This window comes from Silurus aristotelis (assembly GCF_946808225.1).
Source record: "Silurus aristotelis genome assembly, chromosome: 8".
Lineage (NCBI taxonomy): Eukaryota > Metazoa > Chordata > Actinopteri > Siluriformes > Siluridae > Silurus > Silurus aristotelis.
In genome coordinates this window covers 14195914-14219499 of record NC_139581.1, presented here as the reverse complement: position 1 = coordinate 14219499, position 23586 = coordinate 14195914, and the positions used below count along the sequence as shown (strand labels likewise).

General features: G+C 34.4%; 1 protein-coding gene across 1 annotated transcript; it reads right to left on the bottom strand.

The window, feature by feature from the left end:
* Positions 1–1215: 1215 nt before the first annotated feature.
* gipr (gastric inhibitory polypeptide receptor) lies at positions 1216–16739 on the bottom strand. Its single transcript, XM_083548618.1, has 14 exons — positions 16513–16739; positions 11672–11812; positions 10462–10558; positions 9009–9116; positions 8758–8879; positions 7917–8023; positions 6388–6541; positions 4929–5082; positions 4631–4691; positions 4479–4548; positions 3955–4043; positions 3147–3282; positions 2988–3029; positions 1216–1937 (listed from the first exon to the last, which is right to left on the bottom strand). Exons 2-14 carry the CDS (start codon positions 11726–11728, stop codon positions 1593–1595), a joined length of 1542 nt encoding a protein of 513 aa, XP_083404744.1. The 5' UTR covers positions 11729–11812; positions 16513–16739; the 3' UTR covers positions 1216–1592.
* Positions 16740–23586: the final 6847 nt, after the last annotated feature.

The following is a 23586-nucleotide window of genomic DNA, read 5'->3' as shown; positions in this document are numbered from 1 at the left end:
ATTATTAGTAGTAATAGTAGTTCAAAGTAGGAGAAGTTTGTTGTAGAAGTAAGTGCTTTGACCAAGCAAAGGAATGCAAACACCAAAAGGTCTATAATATAAACTGCCAAACTGACTCTCAGTTCAGAGTTCTACAATTTTAGTTCATTTTAGGTATCAGATCTTAAATAATTTGTGAGTATTTAATAGTTTTAAGAAAATGAAATCGCACACTGTTGCACTTGTATGTCAGTTTGTAAGTTTTGACATATTGCATGCTTGAACTTAAACAAACCTGAGTTTGTTCTTAATTTTTGATTTGTTAAGGAAATTAAATTTGAAGAGCTTTTTTAAATCAAAAGAGAAATAGTTTTTTCTTAATAGGCAAATTCATGTTCAGTGTAATCAACACTAGTTAATATTAATTTATATCAATGATGATTTAAATAAATCTGCAGGGCAAAAGTAAGGGTACCAAAAATAATCAAATACACACATCTGACACATACACTATACTGAATAAGTACAGGATTGACAAGACCGTCCTTTATTTGAGCATTTAGACAATTTTCCATTGAAGACATTTGTTCTAACATGAATAGAATCTGAAATGTACATTGTAGCGAAGCTGTGTAAACACTTTAGGTAGTACCATTAATATCAGCATAACATTAAGTAAATCTACAATTTGCTTCCTATGCATCTGTTTGTGTGTGTGTGTGTGTGTGTGTGTGTGTGTGTGTGTGTGTGTGTGTGTGTGTGTGTGTGTGTGTGTGTGTGTGTATTCTGTAATTGTACAACAGATCAGTTGCTACCTCTAGTGGGCAGTTTTACTAATTTAAGACCAGGTGACAGATTTACATAGTATTTTTTTTAGCCTTAAAATGTTTTTTTTTGGTTTTGTATTTTGTGAATAAACAATACCGTTTTTTTGTGGAAAAATATTTGTTTACGCTTGCTTTTCCTTGTAAATTCTGAAACCTAACAGAAAAAACACCAGCAACAATATATTTCACTGATCACACGTTTCCCAAAAGTAATAATATTAGCAATAAAATCATTGTTATACATTGTGATACAATAAATAGCAGTCTTAAAACCATGTAACATGTAGAACTACTAACTATTTTTAACTAACTGTGTAAAATGGGAAACATTTTTAAGATGTCTTTTTTTTTTTTTACCTGTCTCTGACATTTATTTTTAAACTAATAGTTTTTATGAAAACTGCCCTAATTAGATGCCATTGTTATGCCAGACAGATGGTCCACAATATCAAAAAACAGGCACTATCACTGTTGCCCAAAAATGTAAAGAGGTAGACAGTTACAAAACACAGCGAGAACAGTCACAACAGTTGATTTGGTATATTTTAATTTAGATACTCCATTTTTTTTTTTAATCTTTAATAAAAGAAATCTTTTACACTGTTCCTCCATGTTGCTGGTGTTCAGAAAATAAAAATCATCCTAAAACAGCACACAATAGAGGTTCATTTAGTAAATACCAAGGATTTCATGTACTCTTAACAAAATTTAAGCTACATCCAGTTAAAATTTTGCACTCCTCTGAAGATCATTATATATATCTATTTCCACTGTGGTTCAAAGCCCTTAGCAGTAGCTATCAGAATATCCATTGACTCCATCATGTTGACATTGGCCCAGCTCTGGTGTGTCTAATCCGTTCACCACTCGCTTATGGGCTGAAATGTAACAATATGCCCTGCCCTTCTTTGCTCCAGGGTGATGATGCTGATGAAGGGGAATTTGTGTGGAGGCTGAAAGAGGCTCCATGCTCAGGTGGATTCCACTCTCCTCAGGACAGTCTATCTGGCACACCTGGTCTTCATGTCCAGTAGCTCCCTGTAGTATGTGGCTGCTGGTGGTACGTTGTTCATCCAGGGTGCTTATTCCCAGTTTAAGATGACGCCATTTCTTCTTAATTTCTGATTGTACCTGAGATTAGAAATATGATGGAGAGAAGGGGGTGAAATTAGGAAAGATGATTTCTACACTTTTGTTTTTTATTTAGTTTTAGGCCATATTATTATTTGAGGTAAAAGTACTATTTATAGTGTCTGTAGTATACTATTCATATATAGATGACTAACAGTTGTAAAGAAAACAAGTGGCTCTGATCTAAAACGGATCACAAGGTTTTTTTGCACATATGTGTCAAGTCAATGCCAGCTCGAGTGCACATTGTCATTAAAACCAAACCAAAACCAAAGAAACTCATATAATTGTTCAAATAAATATTCTAAAGATTAGATTTTTTTACCCAATTTGTTGTCAGTAATGTATGTTGTTGGCATACAATGATTAAATTTAAAGTATTACACATCCTACACTGGACAAAACCAAAATTATTAAAATGTGATAAATGTGATAGGTGTGGAGTTAAGATAGTTTGAGAAGTTTTGCATATATCTATTAATCATTCTCCTATACTTGCAATGATTGGCTTAACTACAGAACTCTGTTTAGTAATGCAAAGAATATGATTTCTATATGATTTGAATATAATAACCAGGAGCCTGATATTGCACAAATGGAAAGACAAATCTCCACCTACTTTTAGTTACTGGATTAGGAATCTTATGCAGTATCTTGCAATAGAGAAGATTCGGTACTTCACTAAAGGCTGACATACATTAAGCAAATGGTTCCAAACTTAATATCTGCTGTTTGACTTTGCTGTTATCCTCTCTTCTCTTTTTTCCTTTTTCTTAAACAATTATTTGTTTTTTCTTTGTGCATATATGTATATATTAACCTGAGTGTATATGCATATAACATAATGTATACTAATGGTGCAGGTGGATGGAGAGCTCTGTTAGAGCAAAAACATTTTATTTATTTTATTTTGGTTTTCATCGAAAATGTTATATTATGTAAAACAATAATAGAATATTTTGATTATATATAAAAAAAAAGAACAGAACACAAGATGTGGTGGGTTTTTATACTTTTAATATTAATATACATATGTCTGTTGTTTCTTACCTCTTTATTCACAAAACAGTATAAAATGGCTACTAGAAGACCCTGCAGAGAATCACAGAACAGAGCAACTACATGAATGTGTCAGTTGTTTAGCATTTCTTTCAGCAAAAACACAAAATATTCTTTACCATGCACAGTAAATATATGCCATAGCTATACCTGGAATGAGTTAAAGAAGAGCTCAAAGAAGAGCCAGATGGTCCGTAGTAGATGAGTCTGGTCCTCTGTCACCACAGAAAACACCACTTTATGTATTCCCAGAAGGGGTATGAGGGTCAGTGTAGACTTGGCCAATCTAAAAACCCAAATGCATTTTAGTCTTGTCCAGCTATGTTGCCCCTTTACAATAAAAGCAAATGGTTGCCTTAAAATAAAAATAACAAGTTAATACCAAGTAATCCTTACAATTTTACAGAGATCTCTAATCACTTGGTTATATACCTAAAGCTACAAAAACATGCTTAACTGGATAGAGAAAGGTTTGTGGACACATAACCATCAGATTCATATGTGCTTTTTGAATATTTCCCATTTAGTCCCCATTTGCTACTATAATAACCTCCACTCTTCTGGAAAAATATTTCATAAAATTTTTTTATTGTGTTTCTGGAAATTTGTGCTCATTCAATCACAGTGTCATTAGCACTGTCGTGAGGAGACCAGGGGTGCAGTCAGTGTTCCAATTCATCACTAAGTTGTTTAATAGGGTTGAGGTCAGTGCACTATGCCAGGCCTATCAAGATCCTCCACATCAACCCATGCAAACCATATCTTTATGGAATTCACATTGTGGACATCATCTGGAGCATCTAAAGACATTTAATACAACTGTGTGCTTCCAACATTTTGGCAAGAATTTGGGGAAGAACCACATTTGGAAAAGGCAGGTGTCCCAATACTACTTTATATAGAATAGAATCAACAAATATATTTATAAATATAAACTCTATAATTCATGTGGTCTTACCTGAATTTATAATCAGTATATCTCATCTGGTGTGCTTTAAATTTGGAGACAATTATCTGAATAATCCTTGTGAAAATGGAAAAGTTTACCTGCAATATATCATATTTATCAGAAGTTGCAAGGAACATTTTAAGGCTTAACTTAATATACAATTAACTTTGGTGTAGGTATTAATACATATGATGGAGAAATACAGTAATCACTGTAGCAGTATCATCTTGCATCTATTCCGGTTATATTAATTTAGAATATATTAAGCCACAAAATTCCCTGGAAAAGCTATTCAAGTATTCAAGTATTCAAATATCTAAAGAAACAAATGTTCCTTTGTCTAAACTATACATGACTAAATGTACATATTTATAAACACGTTTGTATATATAGAACAATAGGATATAGAAAAAATATAATTGTATATATAGAGAGATTTTAAGGAGAAAATGGTAAATTTTATTTACATTTTTTTTCCAACTTCTTTTCTTTGGAATTAAGGCTTTGAAGAATATTTATAAATGAACACTTACTAAAATAATTATGAAGATAGGAGCTTCAATAATCCATAAGTGCAACTTGTTTTCATTCTTTACCCAGCACCTTGACAAAGATATATATTTAGCAGTCTTTAAAATATAATTGTACAGATTAGACTTTCTTTAACACAGCTGATAAGGCTTACCCTGTGTTCTCATACAGGTGGCGTAATACTATCCATGGTACAACATAGAGTACTGGAGTAACTAAGGAAAAAAATCAGAGTAGAAGTTACTGTTCAACCAAAAAGTACAAAAAATGCATAAAAATGTCTTCTTGGCCATATTAGTATATTGCGTTTTTAACTCAAGCAGGGTTAAAATTGTTAATTGTTGAACTAAGGTAATGTATCATATTGTTGGACCAATGAGTAACAGGACTAACAGTAATGCTACACATCTATACCAACTGCCAAAATTCTCTGCAGCCAAAAAGATACTGACCCCAGCCGAGAGTGAGGTAACCCCAGAAGTAGCTGTTCTCAGAGAACACAAGCAGTACCAGAAGGTTATGGAGGTACAGACCTTCCACTAGCAGCCAGAGGTAGCTGGCTCCCATACAGTACTGCATTGCCACTTGAGCTATGCGGCAGCCAGACTGTGAATGTAGGCAAAACAGACATAAACATAAGACATGAAGGTATGAGGGTAAAAGAGCTGTCATTTTCATTGACTGAATGTGTTATGGAAAATGAAGCATGAAGATGTGCACTAATTGGTCAAACGTATGAGAACAGTTAACCTTTTCACGATCTAAACATAATCATAACATGTGGATTCTCTTCAAACTTAGTTTTCTAGAATGGTTTTGCATAATATAGCATTACCTTCAAAAGGATCTAAAGGGCATAGTCTAAATCTGTTTCAACATGAGCTTCATAAACATTACAAATTCTAGTGGAAAGCCTTCTTTTAGGTTGTTTTAGCAGCAGGGGGTGCATAATTCTGTATTAATAACGTACCTTTGGAATGGGATGTTCAACGAGCAAATATTAGTGTGCTATAAATTATTAGCAAATAAAAACTTTTTTTTTTTAACTATTTAACAATTTAAAAACTATTTATTTTGTCTTCTGGATTGTAATAGGTATATGCTTTTATTAAAATATAGCATGTTTTTTCCCCTTATACCAGATGCTCTTTTTTGCTGGTTTAAAAAGCATGATTTAAAATGTATTATAATTCTTTATACGTGTAAACTTTAATGAACAGGTTAACCATCAGATAGGCCTAAATTTATGATTGTTTTAATTGCAATTTTAGTTTTAAGACATTAGTTTTGACCATATAACAAATAAATAAATTGTTTAAAATCTCCTATGTACTGCATATGTGTCAGGGATCCCCCCTGCCACGCCCCCCTCGATAGCTGTCAGGGATCCCCCTGCAATGCCCCCCTCGGTAGCTGTCAGTGATTCACCCTGCCACGCCCCCCTCGATAGCTTTCAGGGATCCCCCTGCAATGCCCCCTCCGGTAGCTGTCAGTGATTCACCCTGCCACGCCCGACAGCTGTGGCTCATTAAAGAACAGACTACTTAAACTCACGTTCTTGAGTCACAGGCTGACGGTCGTTATATTGTCATGCAGGTAAATCGCGTGGCTGCTCGAAAGCCGACAGTCACCGCTGGCTAGATCTCCGAACTCCATTTCCTTATTGGAGTACTCATTGCTGAAAGCTTTACTTACATTGGGATTATGTTTTGGACATTCGCGCTCATTGTGGATACTTCGTTACGAGCGGATGTCTGGGTTTGTTTTTGTTTTCATCGGCTTGTGAGTGTTTTGTTTTTTGCACATCAATAAAGACTGATCGGGTTATATCTGCTTCCGCGTCAACAGCCTGACAATATGTTTGTGGTTATGTATGTGTGCACACCCATCAATGGGCATATTTGCCGAGACCTGGTCTATGTAAGCAGGGGACAAGTCACTGCTGTCTTGGAAGTCAGGAATAGTATTTTTAAAAATATCATCACGTATAATGACGGTCACAGCACGCAGGATGAAAGAAGCAAACAGGTTGGCATGGATGTAGTTACGGGTGCAGCGCAGTTTCCTATAACAGAGAATACACAAAATATTAACACTTTCCTACATACAGAAAGACCGATCAGCCATATGTAAGCATGGATTTTCAAGTAAACTTTGAGGCAATTTCCTTGTTGAACAGTTTAGCTAATTAAACTTTCTTTCGGCTTCTCCCGTTAGGGGTCGCCACAGCGGATCCTCCGCACGTTTGATTTGCTAATTATGAACAACAATTATGAAAATTCTAAAGTTGACCCTATAGAGAAGAACGTTTTAGTTAAACAGGTGCTCTAGTAAATTTCTAATTATGATATGCCTATTACTTCTGTTTAAAAATCTACAAATAACTGCTTAACATTCATCAATGCTTTGTGGATCCATTCTGTATAATTACATTTTAACAGGCTGGAGTAACATCTTGTTTTTGTTTATTTATTATTTGTTAGTTAGTTACTTATTTTCTGTCATTTCAATGCTGTAATTAGTCTTTATTACCCAGAGCACACTGTCTACAGATATGGCTGCAGCAAACTCCAACCATGTCACACATTACCCCTTTAATCTCACCTGACTGTGATGCAGCACACATACTGTAGTTTCAATCACCCTCACACTATAAAAGAGACTTTGCTCACTCACTGACTGAAATATCTGCTTAGTTCTCCTAACACATCTTAGATCTGGCTTGTCACTTCTAATGATTCTGATTTTGCCTTAAATATACTTGGTTAAAATTATCTGACCTATTTTTGCTGATTGCCATCTTTTTACCTGCAACTGAATTTGTTTAGCTGCCTGACATTTTGTAGTCCTTTATAGATTATTAGATTGTGTGCTTTCATATTAAATCATATAACACAAAGCTACTGGTGGTTTTCACAGAGGAGCACAGAACTATTAGTGAAAGCAGCATAAGCATATACCACATAACAAACAAATGGCCCTAATAGAAAATGTCTTTGTTAGCACCCATTGCCATTATGAATAACAACAGTGAAGCTGACAACACATAGGCAAAACATATCATCTCATAGCTGGAGGCCTGGAAGACAGCTAAATCATTAAAGAAATGTGCTCCAAAATGCTTAAAAAAACAATATACAACTGTGTTGCTAGCAATGTCAGTTGTCTAGCTTTTTTTTAATGCATTTTCACACTGCAGATGATAATGAATAATAAAATTAATGCAGAAGACCCACATGTAGATTTACTATGTAATTACTGTAGTGTGACATTGTCAAACTATACCTTTAGTTGGTGACATTAGCATACTATACTGATACCAAGTAGCTGGTCAAATGTTCTGTATAGACAATTTCCATGACAGTTGTAGACAAGACGACAAATGATCTTTTTCTTTATAAATAGTATTTGAGCATACTTGACAATCAATTAAGACTCACTTAAAAAGAAGTAATATAATTAGGGCCAGTGTGAGGCTGGCCAAAGACAAAGAGTAGCCAACTGTGTACATCACTCTAAGGTGGACTAGGACCTGTATCTGTTTCTCCTGAAAAAAAGCAAAAACAGTATGAATTTTTAGGAAACAGATGGAGAGTTGTACTAGAGTCTAGCAACAACACTGCAATAGCAATAAAGCTCAGTGACAAAAACAAGAGATCCCGTCAGACCTCAACTATACCAGTCCAATCACAGGGAAAAATCTACAAAGAAATGTATTTGAGAAAAAAAAAAGGATTTTGTTTTGGCATGACTAAGTCAAAGCACAGACTTATTACCAACTGAAAATCTGTGTCATGACCTGAAAATGCCTGTCTATCATCATTCTCCATCTTATTTGGTTGAGTTTAAAAACATTTCCATTGAGTAATGTTGAAATTCATGCATATGTATGTAAATATAACTGTATTACAGTTTATTGTTTAAAGGGAAATGAAATAAATTTAGAAATAGGAAGAAATGGCTCCAGGCTATGGGCCCACCCTCTTAATATCACAGCTTCATATCTTGCCATGCACATTTCCTTTGCATAATGTTGCATTTTGCATGTCTATTATGGTCAGCCTCTGGCCAAAAAAAGCAACATGATATGATGATGATGCTTTTAAAGTTAGAAACACTGGTATAAATAAACCCTAATCTTGTCTTAATGCATATAGTTCAGTTCATGTTTCATATTTCAGCAACATTTAAAATGAATTACTGTGATTGGACAGCAAGGTGCAAATACCACATATTTCAAATTTTTGTTTTATTTTTAAAATTATTAAAATCATATTGTACCTGTTCTTTGTGGTTGCTGCTATCTGCATTGCATTGTGAGTGGTTTCTCCATGTGTGGCTCATGTTGTTGGTGTGCCACTGACCATCTGGACCACATTCCCTTAGGACAAACTCACTGCGTACTGTGTCAGGTATGCATTACATAAGTCATTTATTATTCACAAATCTTATCTTGCTGTTATTCACAGTATATCACTGGTAAAAAGACACTGACCATGTTAAACCATAATGCTCTAGGCAATAGCAAGTACCTTGATCATACCAGGGCAAATACCAGGGGCAGGGTACTTTGACTGTTGTATTAGGCTGCCCATCTGGCCAGCAAGCATACTTATCGAACATGCGTCTGCAGACCAAACCTGAGGAAAAGGATAACGTGCTGTATTTAAACAGAATTGACCAGCTGCAATGTCATGTGAATGCAAAAAACTATATCTGCTAATAATTGTAGTTATTTCACTGCATCTACCAATTGCGAACAAGAGTTTACAAACTATTTCTTTGAGTATTAGATTAGATTAGATTAAACTTTATTGTCATTACACATGTACAAGTACAAGGCAATGAAATGCAGTTTAGGTCTTAACAGAGTGCAATAGCAGCACGTGCAGGATATACAGTGTTTACATAAGTTACATAAATTAAATAAAATGGTATTATAGGAGTAATTTACAGATGTGTATGTACTATGAACATAATATACAGATGGCTATTACTATAAAATGAAATTTACAGAATATGTGCTATAAACAAAATATATGGCTATTACTATGAACAGAAATTTACAGAAGGATATGTACTATGAACATAATATATGACTATTACTATAAACAGAAATCAGGTGGATATATACAATGGTAAGTTAGGCAATGGTGAGCAGCAATGCAATGGATATAGAGTAGTGCAAATTAATTAACTATAGAAAGAAGCTATCTAGGTAACAGTGCAATGGAAAAATATATTACATATACAGTTAAAGTGTGAGGTGTGAAAGGAGCAAGTGAAATTGCTCCTAAGTATATTCGTAATATTACATTATTGTATAGGTATAAAGCTTTCACAGAAAGATGGTTTCCACCTGACACTGTACTTTTACTTATGACATCCTAGTTATAGGATCCAACTGTTGTCTTGGTTTATTTCTTGGCTGGCTGTCACATGATGAGGACGAACAGAAATGGGTGCTCATGTACTTATCTATGTAAAGTTTTGTCTTCCGTTTGCGAAGGCTAATTCCACTACAAAATAATGCATTATTATGTTATTACCTCGTAACGTAATACGTGTTATTTTAACCTTTTTAGTTTATTTCAACAAAAACAGCTACTGTATAAATTCAGACAAATTAATCATAATCCACGCTCTCATTTCTTTCTCATTCTTTTTTTTCTCTCGCCTAACAGTGACCTCTGTTAACAGAGATAAATAAGCACCATAACCGTGAACATTATTCAAATTAACATTACTGCACTTTTTTTCTCTACCCACTTGGCCACATACCTCGCAACGAACTACATTAGCATAAACTCAGGGCAAATGCTTCTTCTTCCTGGGTTTCAGTAAATGGAATCTTATTGATATTTGCCCACATTGTCTTGGTTATTACACCTATTTTAAAACTCTAAGCTTTCAGAGCCTTAAACAGTTGGTATTATAACTTCACATAAATGTGTCATGTAATGAAAATGGAAAGGCATAATGTACCTGGAAGGGATGGGTCTGAGCTGATATTTGATATGCACTCATTCCGATATCGTTCCCATTCCTGCAGCATATGCTCGAATGTACTCCCAGACACACACTGAAAAACGTACCATATGAGCCAACAACATATAGTTTATGTTTCTTAAACATTTTACTCAGTAATGTTTGAATCATTCAGTATCTAAATGAGCTTACAAATATGGCTAGATTTGGACTTAATGCATGAGGTTGAATTTACTAAATATTTTTTATATTATTCATTTGAACCATTTTAAGAAAAAGTAACACTTTTATGTTTAAGGAATATAATGCCGGAACACAATAATTCCAGACATATAAGTAATAACGTGGTGTAAAATTAAGGATATTTTACACCACATAAAATAAAGATGAGGCTAGTGTAATCAAAATCTATACTTAATTAAGCCTTCATTTTTAATCTTCATTTAAAATAGGCTACAATTGTTCTCCTGAAGTTAGGTGAGTGGCTAGAGTACTAATGTATTAGCACTATACAGTTCTTATATTCAATGGCTATGTGAGCAGCAGAAAGAAACAATTCCTCCTGAATCTTTAGATTCTGTTGTATACGAGCCCTTTAGGTTCACGCTAAGTTACAACAATGACAGCCAAAAAGCTATAGAGAGAAATAGTGTTGAATCTGCCAACTGGAAATGTCATAATACTAAAAATAGAGTTCTGAATGTACATGTATCTGACGTCACCATTTTGAGCCAGTGGAACTAGACAAAAACAAACAAACAAACACACACACACACACAAAGTTACACTCACACACAAACACACTCACATTGCTACTAACAGAGTACTACATATTTATGCCACCATCTTGACTGAGTGGAACTAGACAAGAACAAACACACACACACACTACACACAGTACACAAACTGCACACAGTCAAAGTCTCCTCCAATCATACAGCATTTTCTGCTTGACATCACTGCTGTGATCGGGAAATAGCTGCAGATATGGGAGTTTATTCTTTATTGAAACACACCCACACACACACGCACACACGCACACACACACACACACATGCACACGCACACGCACACACATATCAGGATCAAAACATCACTGTATTGAATTATTTTTAAATGTTTTAAAAAAATGTTTACATTTTGCTACATTCATAGTAATTATATATTTTAATTAAACATCTCATTTAATAATTAGATGTTTATATACCTCAACTCCATACAGGACAGACAGAGTGAGGAGTAGGATAGTGGAGGAGCTCTTCATCGCTAACAGAGTACCACAGTGGGGTCAAGACATGTCAGGACTGAGCAGCCCATTGTTTCACAGTTACAGGCTCTCTAAAGGCACCTACAAAAGCATAGAACAAGAAACAGCAAAGGAAAGAGCCATAAGCTTGATGCATATGATAATGAAAATCAGTATCAAACTTCAACTAGGCAAATTAAATAAAACTAAAATCATGACCTACATCTGGCAACACATCAAATCTAGGACTGTGCAAAATCTTTGTGAAAATTCTAATACAAGAAATCTGTAAACAATCTCTACAGCAGAATTTCAGAATTTCTCCATAAACCCATATCTTAAATTGCACATAGCCTTAAAACACGACTGGGGCTCCTCTGTAGAAAAAGGCCAAACCAAAATAAGAGGGTATTAATGCTCAAAGTGGTCACAACCACCCAGGATATTTATATCTCTATGCCAGCAGTGGTCCTCTCTTTAATACTTACCCCTTCTTCACACTGCATACTCACAGAGAAAATGTAATATATCCAGTTCAGTCAGTGCAAAGTATTGCCCATTTTATTGTTAATGTAAGTTACGATTCTTTCTGTTTGCACGATTGATTTCAATGTTTGCCTTCTGCATCTCATTTTGCTTTCTGTCACTAAAATTTTGTAATGAAACCTGCACATAGATTCTCACACATCCTATGAAAAGGCCAAGCAGAGGTTGTACTTCCTTTGCCAAATGAGGAAATTCAACCTGCCACAGGAGCTGCTGAAACAGTTCTACTTGGCCATCATTGAGTCTGTCGTGTCTATAATCAAGAGACTACAGCAGACAGTCAGAACTGCTTAGATAATTATTATTGCTGCTCCCCTGCCCAACCTCCAAGATCTTCACACCTACAGAGTGAGGAAAAGGACTAATAAAATAACTTTGGACCCCACACACCCAGCACACTCTCTCTTTGAACTGTTGCCTTCTGGTTGGCGTTACAGAGCACCACACAAAAACAGTTTTTTCCCCGCAGGCTATTCAATTAAAATATTCATAACTATACATTGTCCATCATAACTGACACATTTATACATTGAATCTGAATGGTACATTTGTAAACTGCACACTTGTAAATAACATATCTGTAGATTCATTTAAACAACATTTTTTTCTTGTGCATATAGGCATTATTTGTCTGTTTTTCTTATATTTTGTTATATTCCATCTCTACTGTGTAATTCCTATGTATGTCTGCATCATATGTTGCACTATGTTTGTACTTTCTCCTGCACTAAAAGCTCCTGTTGCCAAGTCAAATTCCTTGTGTGTGTAAATATACTTGTTCATAAAACTATTTCTGATTCTGATTTTGATTCTGAATTCTGTCTTTTACACTTAGTTTCTAAAGTTATTAACTTTTAAGCATTTCTTTGATTAAATCCTATATTATTGTTCCTAGATGAGTTCTATCAGTATTACCTTTAATAGTTTTAATGGACTATATGTGTATAGCTTAAATAACGCTTTGTTTTCCATTCTAATATTTAACGCTGAAAGGATATTCTTAAGAATTGACCACACAATGAACAATTCCTCTCTGGGGAATGATGGATGTAATGAAATCTTTGAGAGAAGACATTCAGTAAAGTGGTTCCAGACTGTCTACTGGTTCTAATTTAATTTCTATCTAATATACTATTGTCAGAAACATGTTACTGAATGAATGAATTATTTAAAATCATTGTAGCTTCGTAGCTGATTGTTAATTTCATCTCATTTTCTGTATAAGAAGTGCCCATTTTCTGAAGTGACTTATGCATTATATCCTGAATATTAAAAACATTAAACCTTAAATACAAGTTTATTTTAGTTCTAGGTATTGTGAGTGAAAGAATGTAAAGCAGAACAATGAGATTTTGACATCTGCAATAAATCAATTTAGAAAAAGGGGACAAAAAATGTGAGGGAAATAAAAATACTAAGGCTACCTTTCTGATAATCCCTGAACTCCTGACAGTGATTGGGTTACCTAACTGCATCATATGAAGTATCATTTATAATTCCAGTATATCATGTCTACCAAATAGGTCTGGCAAATATCAAGTAAACAAGCATACTTTTGGGCTGGCAGATCCATCACCATTATATCTAAACAACCAAAATTTGTTAATCACACAAAGTTATAATAAAAATAATAATATAAAATATATATTTAATAAATAATAATTGCACCTCTATGGTTGTTTAAGAAATAAAAATTGCAGCCATGATGCTCACTGTGAATCTGGATTTTCCTAAGCCCTGGTAAGTTCAATTATTTAATTAAATTTAACACAGCAGCACATAAATTTAAAAACGATGTTTATTTCAAATATTTACACAATAGTATATTGTACAATAGTATAAATAACAACAGTAGGTGGTAACAGGTAAACTCAGTATCCTGCCTAATAACAGGAGCAAATCAATTAGCTTTTAGCACTTAAAAGTTTAAGCTTTTAGATAAAGTGTAATGAAATTGTTAAATCTTTTCCAGAGATTTCTTGGAGTGTAACAAAAATAAGTGAATCATTAGGCCAAAAATAGAGGGGATGCACCTGCCAACTAACCTAGTGGTTAAAAAACATGCTGGAATGTACAATATGTGAACAGACATGTATGTCGCTGTCAGGCGGAAGAACGTGCCGGAAACCGAAGTGCAACAAAACGAAGGTTTTATTGAAATGAAAAAGGCAAAGGGCAGAAAACGGTGAACCAAACGGAAACTCCAGGTTAGACTAAACCTGGCGAATACAAAGAGCATAGAGTTCGTAGAACTAGTAAAGTCCAGCAAACAACAGTAATCCAACATGGGACAGGATATCTGTGGCTTGGGTAGTCCGCCGTGGTTCTCCAGCCTAAACTGTAGAACGGACGGTGAGCTAATTGGGGAAAGGAGGTTATATAGGGTGGTGGCTGATGAGTGCCAGGTGCAGGTGGTTAGTAGGATGGAGAGCTACTTGGAGTGATAGGTGGGTTTGGTGAAGGTGTGGCTGGTGGATCCCTGACAGTGGCACATTCATATGCACCCACTCCAGATACCCATTAAAACGATCAATAAGAATAAGTTTGTAGAATTCAAGGGTTATATTTATATTAAGTTTGTAATCTTGTGTACCAGTGTAGATTTATTCATTACTAGAGACTCAAAGCACTTTTGTACGTCGCTCTGGATAAGGGCGTCTGCTAAATGTCGCAAATGTAAATGTAAATGAATAAGACTAACCCTAAATTAACCATAAAAGACAAAGACAAACCCAAATGATGCTTCATCCATTTGTTGACAGATTAAAGAACCAACTGATTTTAGAGGTTTTACAAGGTCTAGAAGGACAATAAATCTGCTGTTTTATGCCCCTTTTCCCCACAGGTTTGCTGGTGCCATTAATATTTAAGAAAAAGGGGACATCAATGAAAAGATTAAGGGTTTAATTAAGTCCACATGGTGTTCCAGACTTGGAAAAAGCATATAAATCAATAAAAGGAATGACATAATTGGACAGAGAAACTATATGAGATCCAGGTATACAAAACAAACAAGAAAAAGAATGGTGCTTTAAATGGAAACCAATAACAAGCAAGATAACACCTTGATTCACCCCTGAAGTTAATATGATAACATTGCAGTGGGATTCAGAGAAAAAGTTTCCTATGTGTTAAGCTCATCTGTAAATACCAATGCTATCACTTAAATCAGTGTTGCTGCAGTGTTCATCAGTCCTGCTCGGGGAAATCTACAGTATCTTTATAAAAAGCTGACAACACAAATAATCTAGGTCATCTACCAGGTGAATCACGTAGTCTAGAAATAGGATGTAGCTTGCTTTCTTGTAGCCACTTCCATAAAATCTCCCTTTTGCCTGTGTACACTCAAAACTTACATAGAAAGACTATCAGATATCTGAAATTCTGAATATAGCTTTGCTGAATTTTAAAAGAGCTGATGTACTTGCTGACCTTGTGATGCGATCATGAATGATAAATTCAAAATTGGTGGATTCTGTCATCATAATCTACTTTTAATTGTTCTTTCCTTTTTAACCAAAGCTTATGAGTTGGTGTATCTTACTGTGAGTATAGGACTGTGTATTGTCTAGAAAAAAGCAAGTTGTTTTTTGTGCTTGGTTAGAATCAAAGCGATTGAAGACCCATGTAAAAGAAGAACCACACACACACACACACACACACACTTTGCCAATGGAACAGACAGTTAAGAATCATAGAATGAGAAAAGATTTCACTTCTTTTATTACCAATATAGTCTTACATATGTATGTCTGTATATATGTATATATAGTTAGTATAGTTAGTAAAATAAGTCAAACTTTCTTTTTTTCTCATTCTATGATTCTTACCTGTCTATGTCAAATGCCGAAGTTAAACTATCATGCACCAGTAATATGGTTTTTTTTTTACTAGCAGTTCCAGTGAACTCTTAGATTTACATTTACAGTAACATTTATGGCACTGGACTCCCTTTCCAGAGCGCCTTACAAAAAACTGTGATCTACCCATCAGTATGAAACTATCACTATGAAAAGCATTCATTAAAAAAAATGGAAAAGGAGACAAAAGGTTGGAAGAGTTGGTTTCATTATTTTTTTAAGAAAAGTTCTAAGAACCGCTAAATGAGCATGAATCGCTTTCTCCTGTCTAAACCCGATAACCACAAGCAGAAACTATTAGTGTCGAGATTAGATTAATGCACGATGCTCGGGTTATACTATATTTTGAATAAGTATTATGGAAACAAATGACAGAGTATAAATTGAACAACTTACCGGTTGATTCGTTCCTTGTGCAAATTTATCTTCTCTATCACCTGAACTACATTATACTCATAAAGCGCAGCAGCTCCTGTTATTTTTTTTACTTTTTTATTATTGTTAAACGCGGAACACAGCCTAGTATTGTCTTGAAGTTCTAAAATGAAAGAGAAAAGCTCCAGGATGATATTAAATTAGCATCCTCTTCATTTCCGACCCGATGACATGATACCGTGACTTGTCACTCCCGCAACACTGCGAGCAGTTCATTAGAATCGCCACTTTTGAGGGGCTCGCGCGAACACCCACCCGCCCACACACACGAGCGCGCGTGAGCGAGCGAGCAAGCGAGCGCGCGCACACAGTCACCCGGTGCATGAGTGTGATGGATGGATCGTCGCTTGCGTTTATTAACTGAACGCAATGCCCCCAAACAACAACAATTTTGCGGTAAAAAAAAAAAAAAAAAGATGTAACCATTCAAAAGATGACAACATTCCTGCTTTTTATTTATGGACGGAAGTGCAATATACAACACCCCTTGAGGCAAGAAATAGCAGGTGAATATTTGCAAATTTGTCTTTACAAAATAAGCTAGAGGTCATTTATTACACTTGCTTTGTAAATGCATGTCTGTTTCCAACGTGCAAAACATAACAAACTTTGGTTCTTTTTGTTCACCTAACAGCTAATCAAAGGTGTGGTGTCTTTGTTCACTGATTGGCATGTTGACTCAGGTGAGCTGGAGCTGGAAATAAAAGTAACAACGTTGGAAAAGCGTAACCCTCTCATTTTATTTTATAAAAATGGTCATGACAAGACAAATGTTAATGGAACTCTTACAGCTTTAATAATAAAACAAAGTTAGTTTGTTTGTTATGGTAATGCTGCTTGCCCCAACCTCTGACTACTGATTATGATCTGAGTTGGTATAATAAATGTTTTTTGCCACTCCCCTTTGTTCAACAGCCCTTGTTGATATCACATTGTTTCATTCTAGACCTGAGTACACCTGGAAATAATGAAACAGTGCCTATTTTCATATCAAATCTAGAATATCTTACTCACACCCTATATCAATATACTGGCACGCTTAAAGATTCTGTGGGTCGTGGCCATTTTCCAATCTACCTCAACAAGCCTTGATAGCACTCGGCGGATGCCCATATATAAAGCGACTTAGACTTATCTCACTTATTTTACCAATCAGTTGAGGGTTAAGGGCCTTGCTGGGGGGCACAGGAGTGGCAAAATGAAACGGCAAAAATCTGATTTCACCATGTTGCCATAGTTACTACGTAATTTTTGGTTCTCCTTGTAAAAGAATAGCAAACAAATTTCAAATAATCATTACTTATAGGGTCTTTATTCAAACACAAATATTCTTATTAAAACTGCTTTTAAAAAGTATTTCCCCCTCAGATTGTCATTCTTGACAGTTAAATGTGTTTATATGACTGACTAAAGCACCACCATGACGGTTTCCCAGGGAACTAGTGCTGTTTTCTTGTTTCCTTGCTGAGTGCTAATAGCAAATTCATGAGACACTGAGGTTTCTTTAGAAGACAGTGGCATGTTTCTAAATGCGCTTAATGTGTATGTGGTGGCCATTACAGCACATCACTGCAGTTGGGATCTCTGTGGTATCTTATAAGCTTATTATTATGCTTGATTATGCTTATTAAGCTTTTCATTCCTCACTATGTTAAGTCTTAGTTCTTCTTTGACTATTGTGAAAGGTTTGTTAATTTAGTTATCTGCCTTTGTGTACATTTATTGGCTTAACCTATTTACCCTTGCTCAATAAACTTTGTTATAAAATAGCTTTATTTTAGACTTTTCTTTAGTGCATACCATCAGCACTGTCTACAACTGCAAAACCTATTCATAATAGGTTTATGTATATAATATATAAAATAATATAAAATGGAAACCAAACAATTACAATCATTTATTTGATCTTTACCATACCAGAAAAAGTCATAGGTCATATAGAGACATTTTTCAGGCACAACAATAATTTATGAGCAACGTGAACCATGCCATTTTTCCTTTTTATACACATTAGGGTCAGTCTGTTGCTTACATACAAAATACATACACATTTTTATAGGGTATTATTTGCGTATATTAGACAAATTAATACAGTAAGAAAATGTTTTTGCCTATCACTGAAAAAATTAGATTTTTTTTAAAGCATTTGATTGTGACTTATATTTATATTTGATTGTAAGCTTATATGGCACAGAGCTTTTGGAGATAAATGCATCACAGATGGCGAGGACTAAGTAACAAATGGACTTTTTTACAAGATTGTACCTTCTTTTAGTGTGATTATTAAAATGCACTACATGCTGCAGAAGTTTACTTTACAGTATGAAAATCATTCCAACATGAATGTAACTCAAATAGTGAAAATATGATTGAAACAGAAACGATCTGGTTTAAATTGGGTCATTATTTGTAAAATATATTTTCCATTATTTTACTTTAATTAAAATTTTCGTAAAGACATTTGTAACAAACCAGTACTATTTTGCATACCAGTGCAAGAGAATTAGCAGCCATTAGTAGAACACACTTAAGAACTCCAGCTAAATCTACTGATAGTACATTTACATTTGCGGCATTTAGCAGATGCCCTTATCCAGAGCGACTTACAAAAGTAGTATAGTATAGTATAGGATAGGATAGGATAGGATAGGATAGGATAGGATAGGATAGGATAGGATAGGATAGGATAGTAGTAAAATAGTAAAAGCTATAGGGATTTGCTTCTTTCTTGATTAGATTCATGAGTAATAAGAGCAGCATGGGAGCCAAACCAAAGCACCCTAGATTAAATCTGCAGCCAGTGCATCACATCGTTGTTTTATGAGCTATATGACCACTTGGTAAGCTGAAGTCATCATGAGAATTTGCTCAAGCAAGTGAAAAGTGATTTATTGAAAATGCAGTATAAGACAACAATATTCAGAGACATAAGAAGTTTTTATAAAATGTTCTTAGCTTTACATGTAATCAAAACCAAAATATTACTTAGTTTGTACTATGAAATTCAACAAAAATATATACTTATTTAATAAGAAAATAGATATTGAGGACAGTGACAGGTGTTTGGCTTTGTTCAAGACTCCTCTCTCACTCAGTTTCCACTCAAGCTGCCAGTGTAACTAACCACAAAGGTATTCAGACCAAAACTATTTAAAGTGGATCATAACTGTATAGAAGAGGTAGAAAATCTCTTGCAAACAGTTTAAAGTACGTGGTAAGATTTAAGTAAGTCTTAAATTTCTGATAAGTTAGTGAGTTTGTGAGTTTAAATCCCAGGATTTTATGATCCCAACCCAAGCTGCTACTGCTGGGCTTCTGCACAAGGCCTTTAAACCTCAACTGCTCATGTTGTATAAATGATATAACTGTAAGTCGCTCTGGATGAGGAAATATGCCAAATGCCATAAATGAAAATGTAAATGTAAATTTTAATGTAAATCTATTTTCCCTTTTTATCAGGTGTGCTGTATATTACTTTTGTAGTTTAGGACAAGAATAGATGTAGAAATATGACAAGATGTGCCTTGTTATTTCATAATTCCATGTTTATTACTGATATAATTTTTTATTTAAATTGTCACACATACAAAACATTCAGTAACCCAATTTAGAAAATGATATACCAAAGACAATAATCTAAATGTGTTTCTGTGAGAGCCCTGGTATCAATGTCATATTAAACTATATAAAACGAATGTTTTATTTTTCCATTGTAATACAGTATATATGATGACGCGAGATTCTTTAGTGTACTTGCAAGTTAACACTAAGGTTTATTCTCACTGAAGCTCAACATTTTTATACTTAATGCACCTCTTCTGAATTGTAACTAAAATGTATTTTAAAATATGACATTAATCATTCATCATGTCTAAAGACAGATGATCATGAAACAGCAATTTTGGTCCACATGACTGTGTCTGGAGCAGCTCTTGTACCAAACTTAATTTAATTGGATTTTAGAAGCTAAATGATGACAAATCTTTGCAAATTACAAGGGCCACTTGTTCGCTATGTTGCAATAATTTAGTTAACTCTATTCAGTTGTCTTAAGGATTTCTTTTAAGAGAACAAAAATAACTAATAAAGGAGCGTGTGCTCTTTCAGTCCAACATGGATGAAAATAGGAGCTTATCAGTTTACCATATATTTGTTTAACATGTAATTATGGTCCTCTAGTAGTGTAAACATTACCAGAACTGCAGTAAGAAAAGTCTAAATGTCAGGCATATATATCCAATAAAACATATAAATAATTATATCATGAATGAAAGCACCAGGATGACTATTATTTTGTATGCTGATAAAGAAAAGCTGACATGCTCAGTGCTTAATATCTCCTTTGTCACCCACATGACAAAATCAACGGCACTTAATTTCTTATAATCTGAAGACAGTGTGGGGGAGGTCAGCTCATAACAACCCTTATTTACCAAGCTTGAACTGATTATCTTATTACTGGGGGATTAATCTGAAGTAGATCATGGTTCAGGCCTATAATTACCCCATATAATTATGGATTTGAAGAAATTATTAAACACTTTAAATTATATGGTGCTTCAAGCATCCCTTGGGCTAAATTTTGAAAAGAAAGGAAATGGTGTATGCTGTATCAGCCAGGGTGTTATGGACAATTTCATAGCTGTCAGAATGTGGCCTAAAGTTAGAGTTGTTTTTTGAATGCTTTTTAAAGCACAGGAACATGTTCAAGTTATCTGGTGTTTGTACGGATTTAAAGTGAATCACAGTATCCCTAACACAGATAAACTGCACACACTGTCCATCACTCATATGGCATCTGTAACTACATCTTGTCATGTGAATGGTGTTTTATAAAATATGCGTACGGTGAGAAATGAATCATGAGTGATCCAGTGTTGTGAATTTCTTGGTTTATTTAGAAACAAGCCAGGCATTTCCTATGTGACAGCAACTTTACTTCTGTCTTCTGTATACTGTCTTAGCATAAGCTATTTTGAACTAAAATAGCATTCTAGTTATTCCAGCCCATTCCAGCATATGCACACTACACTGAATCATACCACTGATTTTTATATTGTTCAAATGTGATATTTGATTTTCATTCATTCGTAAATTATTAACTGTTAGTTATTAATTATTTGAATGAATGCATACTGGAAAACATTCATAAATAAACACTACCAAGTCTTTTATTTTTATAATGATTCTATTCTACTATTTGGAGAGGTGACTCATCAACAGAATAAAAATACACAAAGTATAGACAATAGTAACTATAGTATACTAATTACATTAATGTTTCAGTGTAACCCCACTGAAATCACACAGAACACTGAATTGCAAAAAATGCTAATGAAACAATGAAGTTAAACATATTTGTAGAGCTTAGGGGATACAGTGTGAGATGTAGTATGCAGAATATAATGACAGAAAACCACAAATAACAAAACATTGCCTAACTGACATTTTAAGCTGTACAAACTTAGGCACAAAGCTAAAATGTATTCCAGTATACTGTAGATGATTAACAGATTACAAATATTAAATTATCGCTTTCGAAAGTTTCCTAAACACATACACAATAATCGTAATAAACATATCTGATATTACTCAATTAGCCCATATAGAGAACATGAAGCCTTCTGGAATGCATCTATATGATACAGCAGAAACTACTTGTAAATTTTAAAAAGTATGTTGGTTTAAATTACTACTGTTGCATGTCTGCTAAATGCAAATGACATGATCATCGTGTAGGATATATTTGCATATTATCTCTTTGTAGGTGATTAGTTGTTTTTGGCCTGCTCATTTGCTTCAACATGAAGGTTTCGATTAGTGCTTTAAAACAAATGTATTATGTGTCTTATGACACTGTATTGTATATGAGACAAAACAATATTTTCCTTTAGTCAAGCGGTTATCTTTACCTCAGATAACTAGACATAATGAACCAGCAACTATTATGCAAACTTGAATACAGTAGAATGACATTTCTTTGAAATTCGGTGCTCAGAAAGGGTGGCTCTAACGACACACAGCATAATTGTAATTCCTGTTGCATTCCTGTTGTAAGGAATTGTTTTCTCAGTCATTAGACTGAAATTATGTTCTTTATTTGATTATTTTGAAATTAAACATTTTAAAATTACAGTGTACACTCTTATCCACTGACAGGCCAGTGTAAGAGTTTTCAGAAGTTATCACAACTTGAAGAGGAAGTGAAAATCCAGGCAAAAAACAAACACATTCCACTTTTGTCTTCCTTTCTTCCACCCTCCCTTTTCAAGCAACAGACATGTCAACTTATGAAAGTCTTTTGAGATTGATTGTGCGTTTGCCTGCAATAGGGCCATAAATATCCCATCAATCAATTAGTCATATAAATCCATCCCACCATAAAAATCTGCATACATAAAGTGTAGGCAAGGCAGATAATACAAGTACTTTGATTATACCCAAAGATTTCATTAGTTTCTTTATAAGTGATGATAAACATGATTTGTATTTTCTTGTACATACAAACAATTTAAATATTGAAAGAAACCAAGTGACACAAAAGTCTCTTAAGACCACAAGAATTTGAATAAAGCATATGGACCAAACTGCAGATATATGAACAAAAGTGGAAAGCTGTATTAAAAAAAGTGAGCAAAACATGTTTTGAATATTATTTAGTATTAACCACTAATGACTATCCAGTGTACTCCAACACCAGTGGACTTTCTACCTATTGAGATCCAGAAAATTAAATGTAATTATGGCTTTACCACCTAGTGCTTATGTAATACACTAAAGCCTTATTGTGAATGTCCTATTATTCAGATATTGCACAGTGGAGTAAGGGTATGGGAACTTTATACAGGTATGCTGTGAATTGAACAGTTTGTTTTTATGTTTAAATATAGAGTTATCCATTTAATATCTGTTAATCACTCTAATTATCTCACACAAATTAGAACACCCCTCACATTTCAGCAACCATTTTAGTATATCTTCTAAAGGGGCAATACTATAGAAATTAAACTTGTATATACTTTAGAGTCTATGTGC

Coding starts and splice junctions, on each gene's coding strand:
- gipr (XM_083548618.1), bottom strand. CDS start 11,728: ATGAAGAGCTCCTCCACTATCCTACTCCTCACTCTGTCTGTCCTGTAT. Junction 5,083..6,387: donor CCCCTGCTTACATAGACCAG/GTCTCGGCAAAT, acceptor CTACATTCACAG/TCTGGCTGCCGCATAGCTCA. Junction 3,030..3,146: donor TCTTCTTTAACTCATTCCAG/GTATAGCTATGG, acceptor GATTCTCTGCAG/GGTCTTCTAGTAGCCATTTT.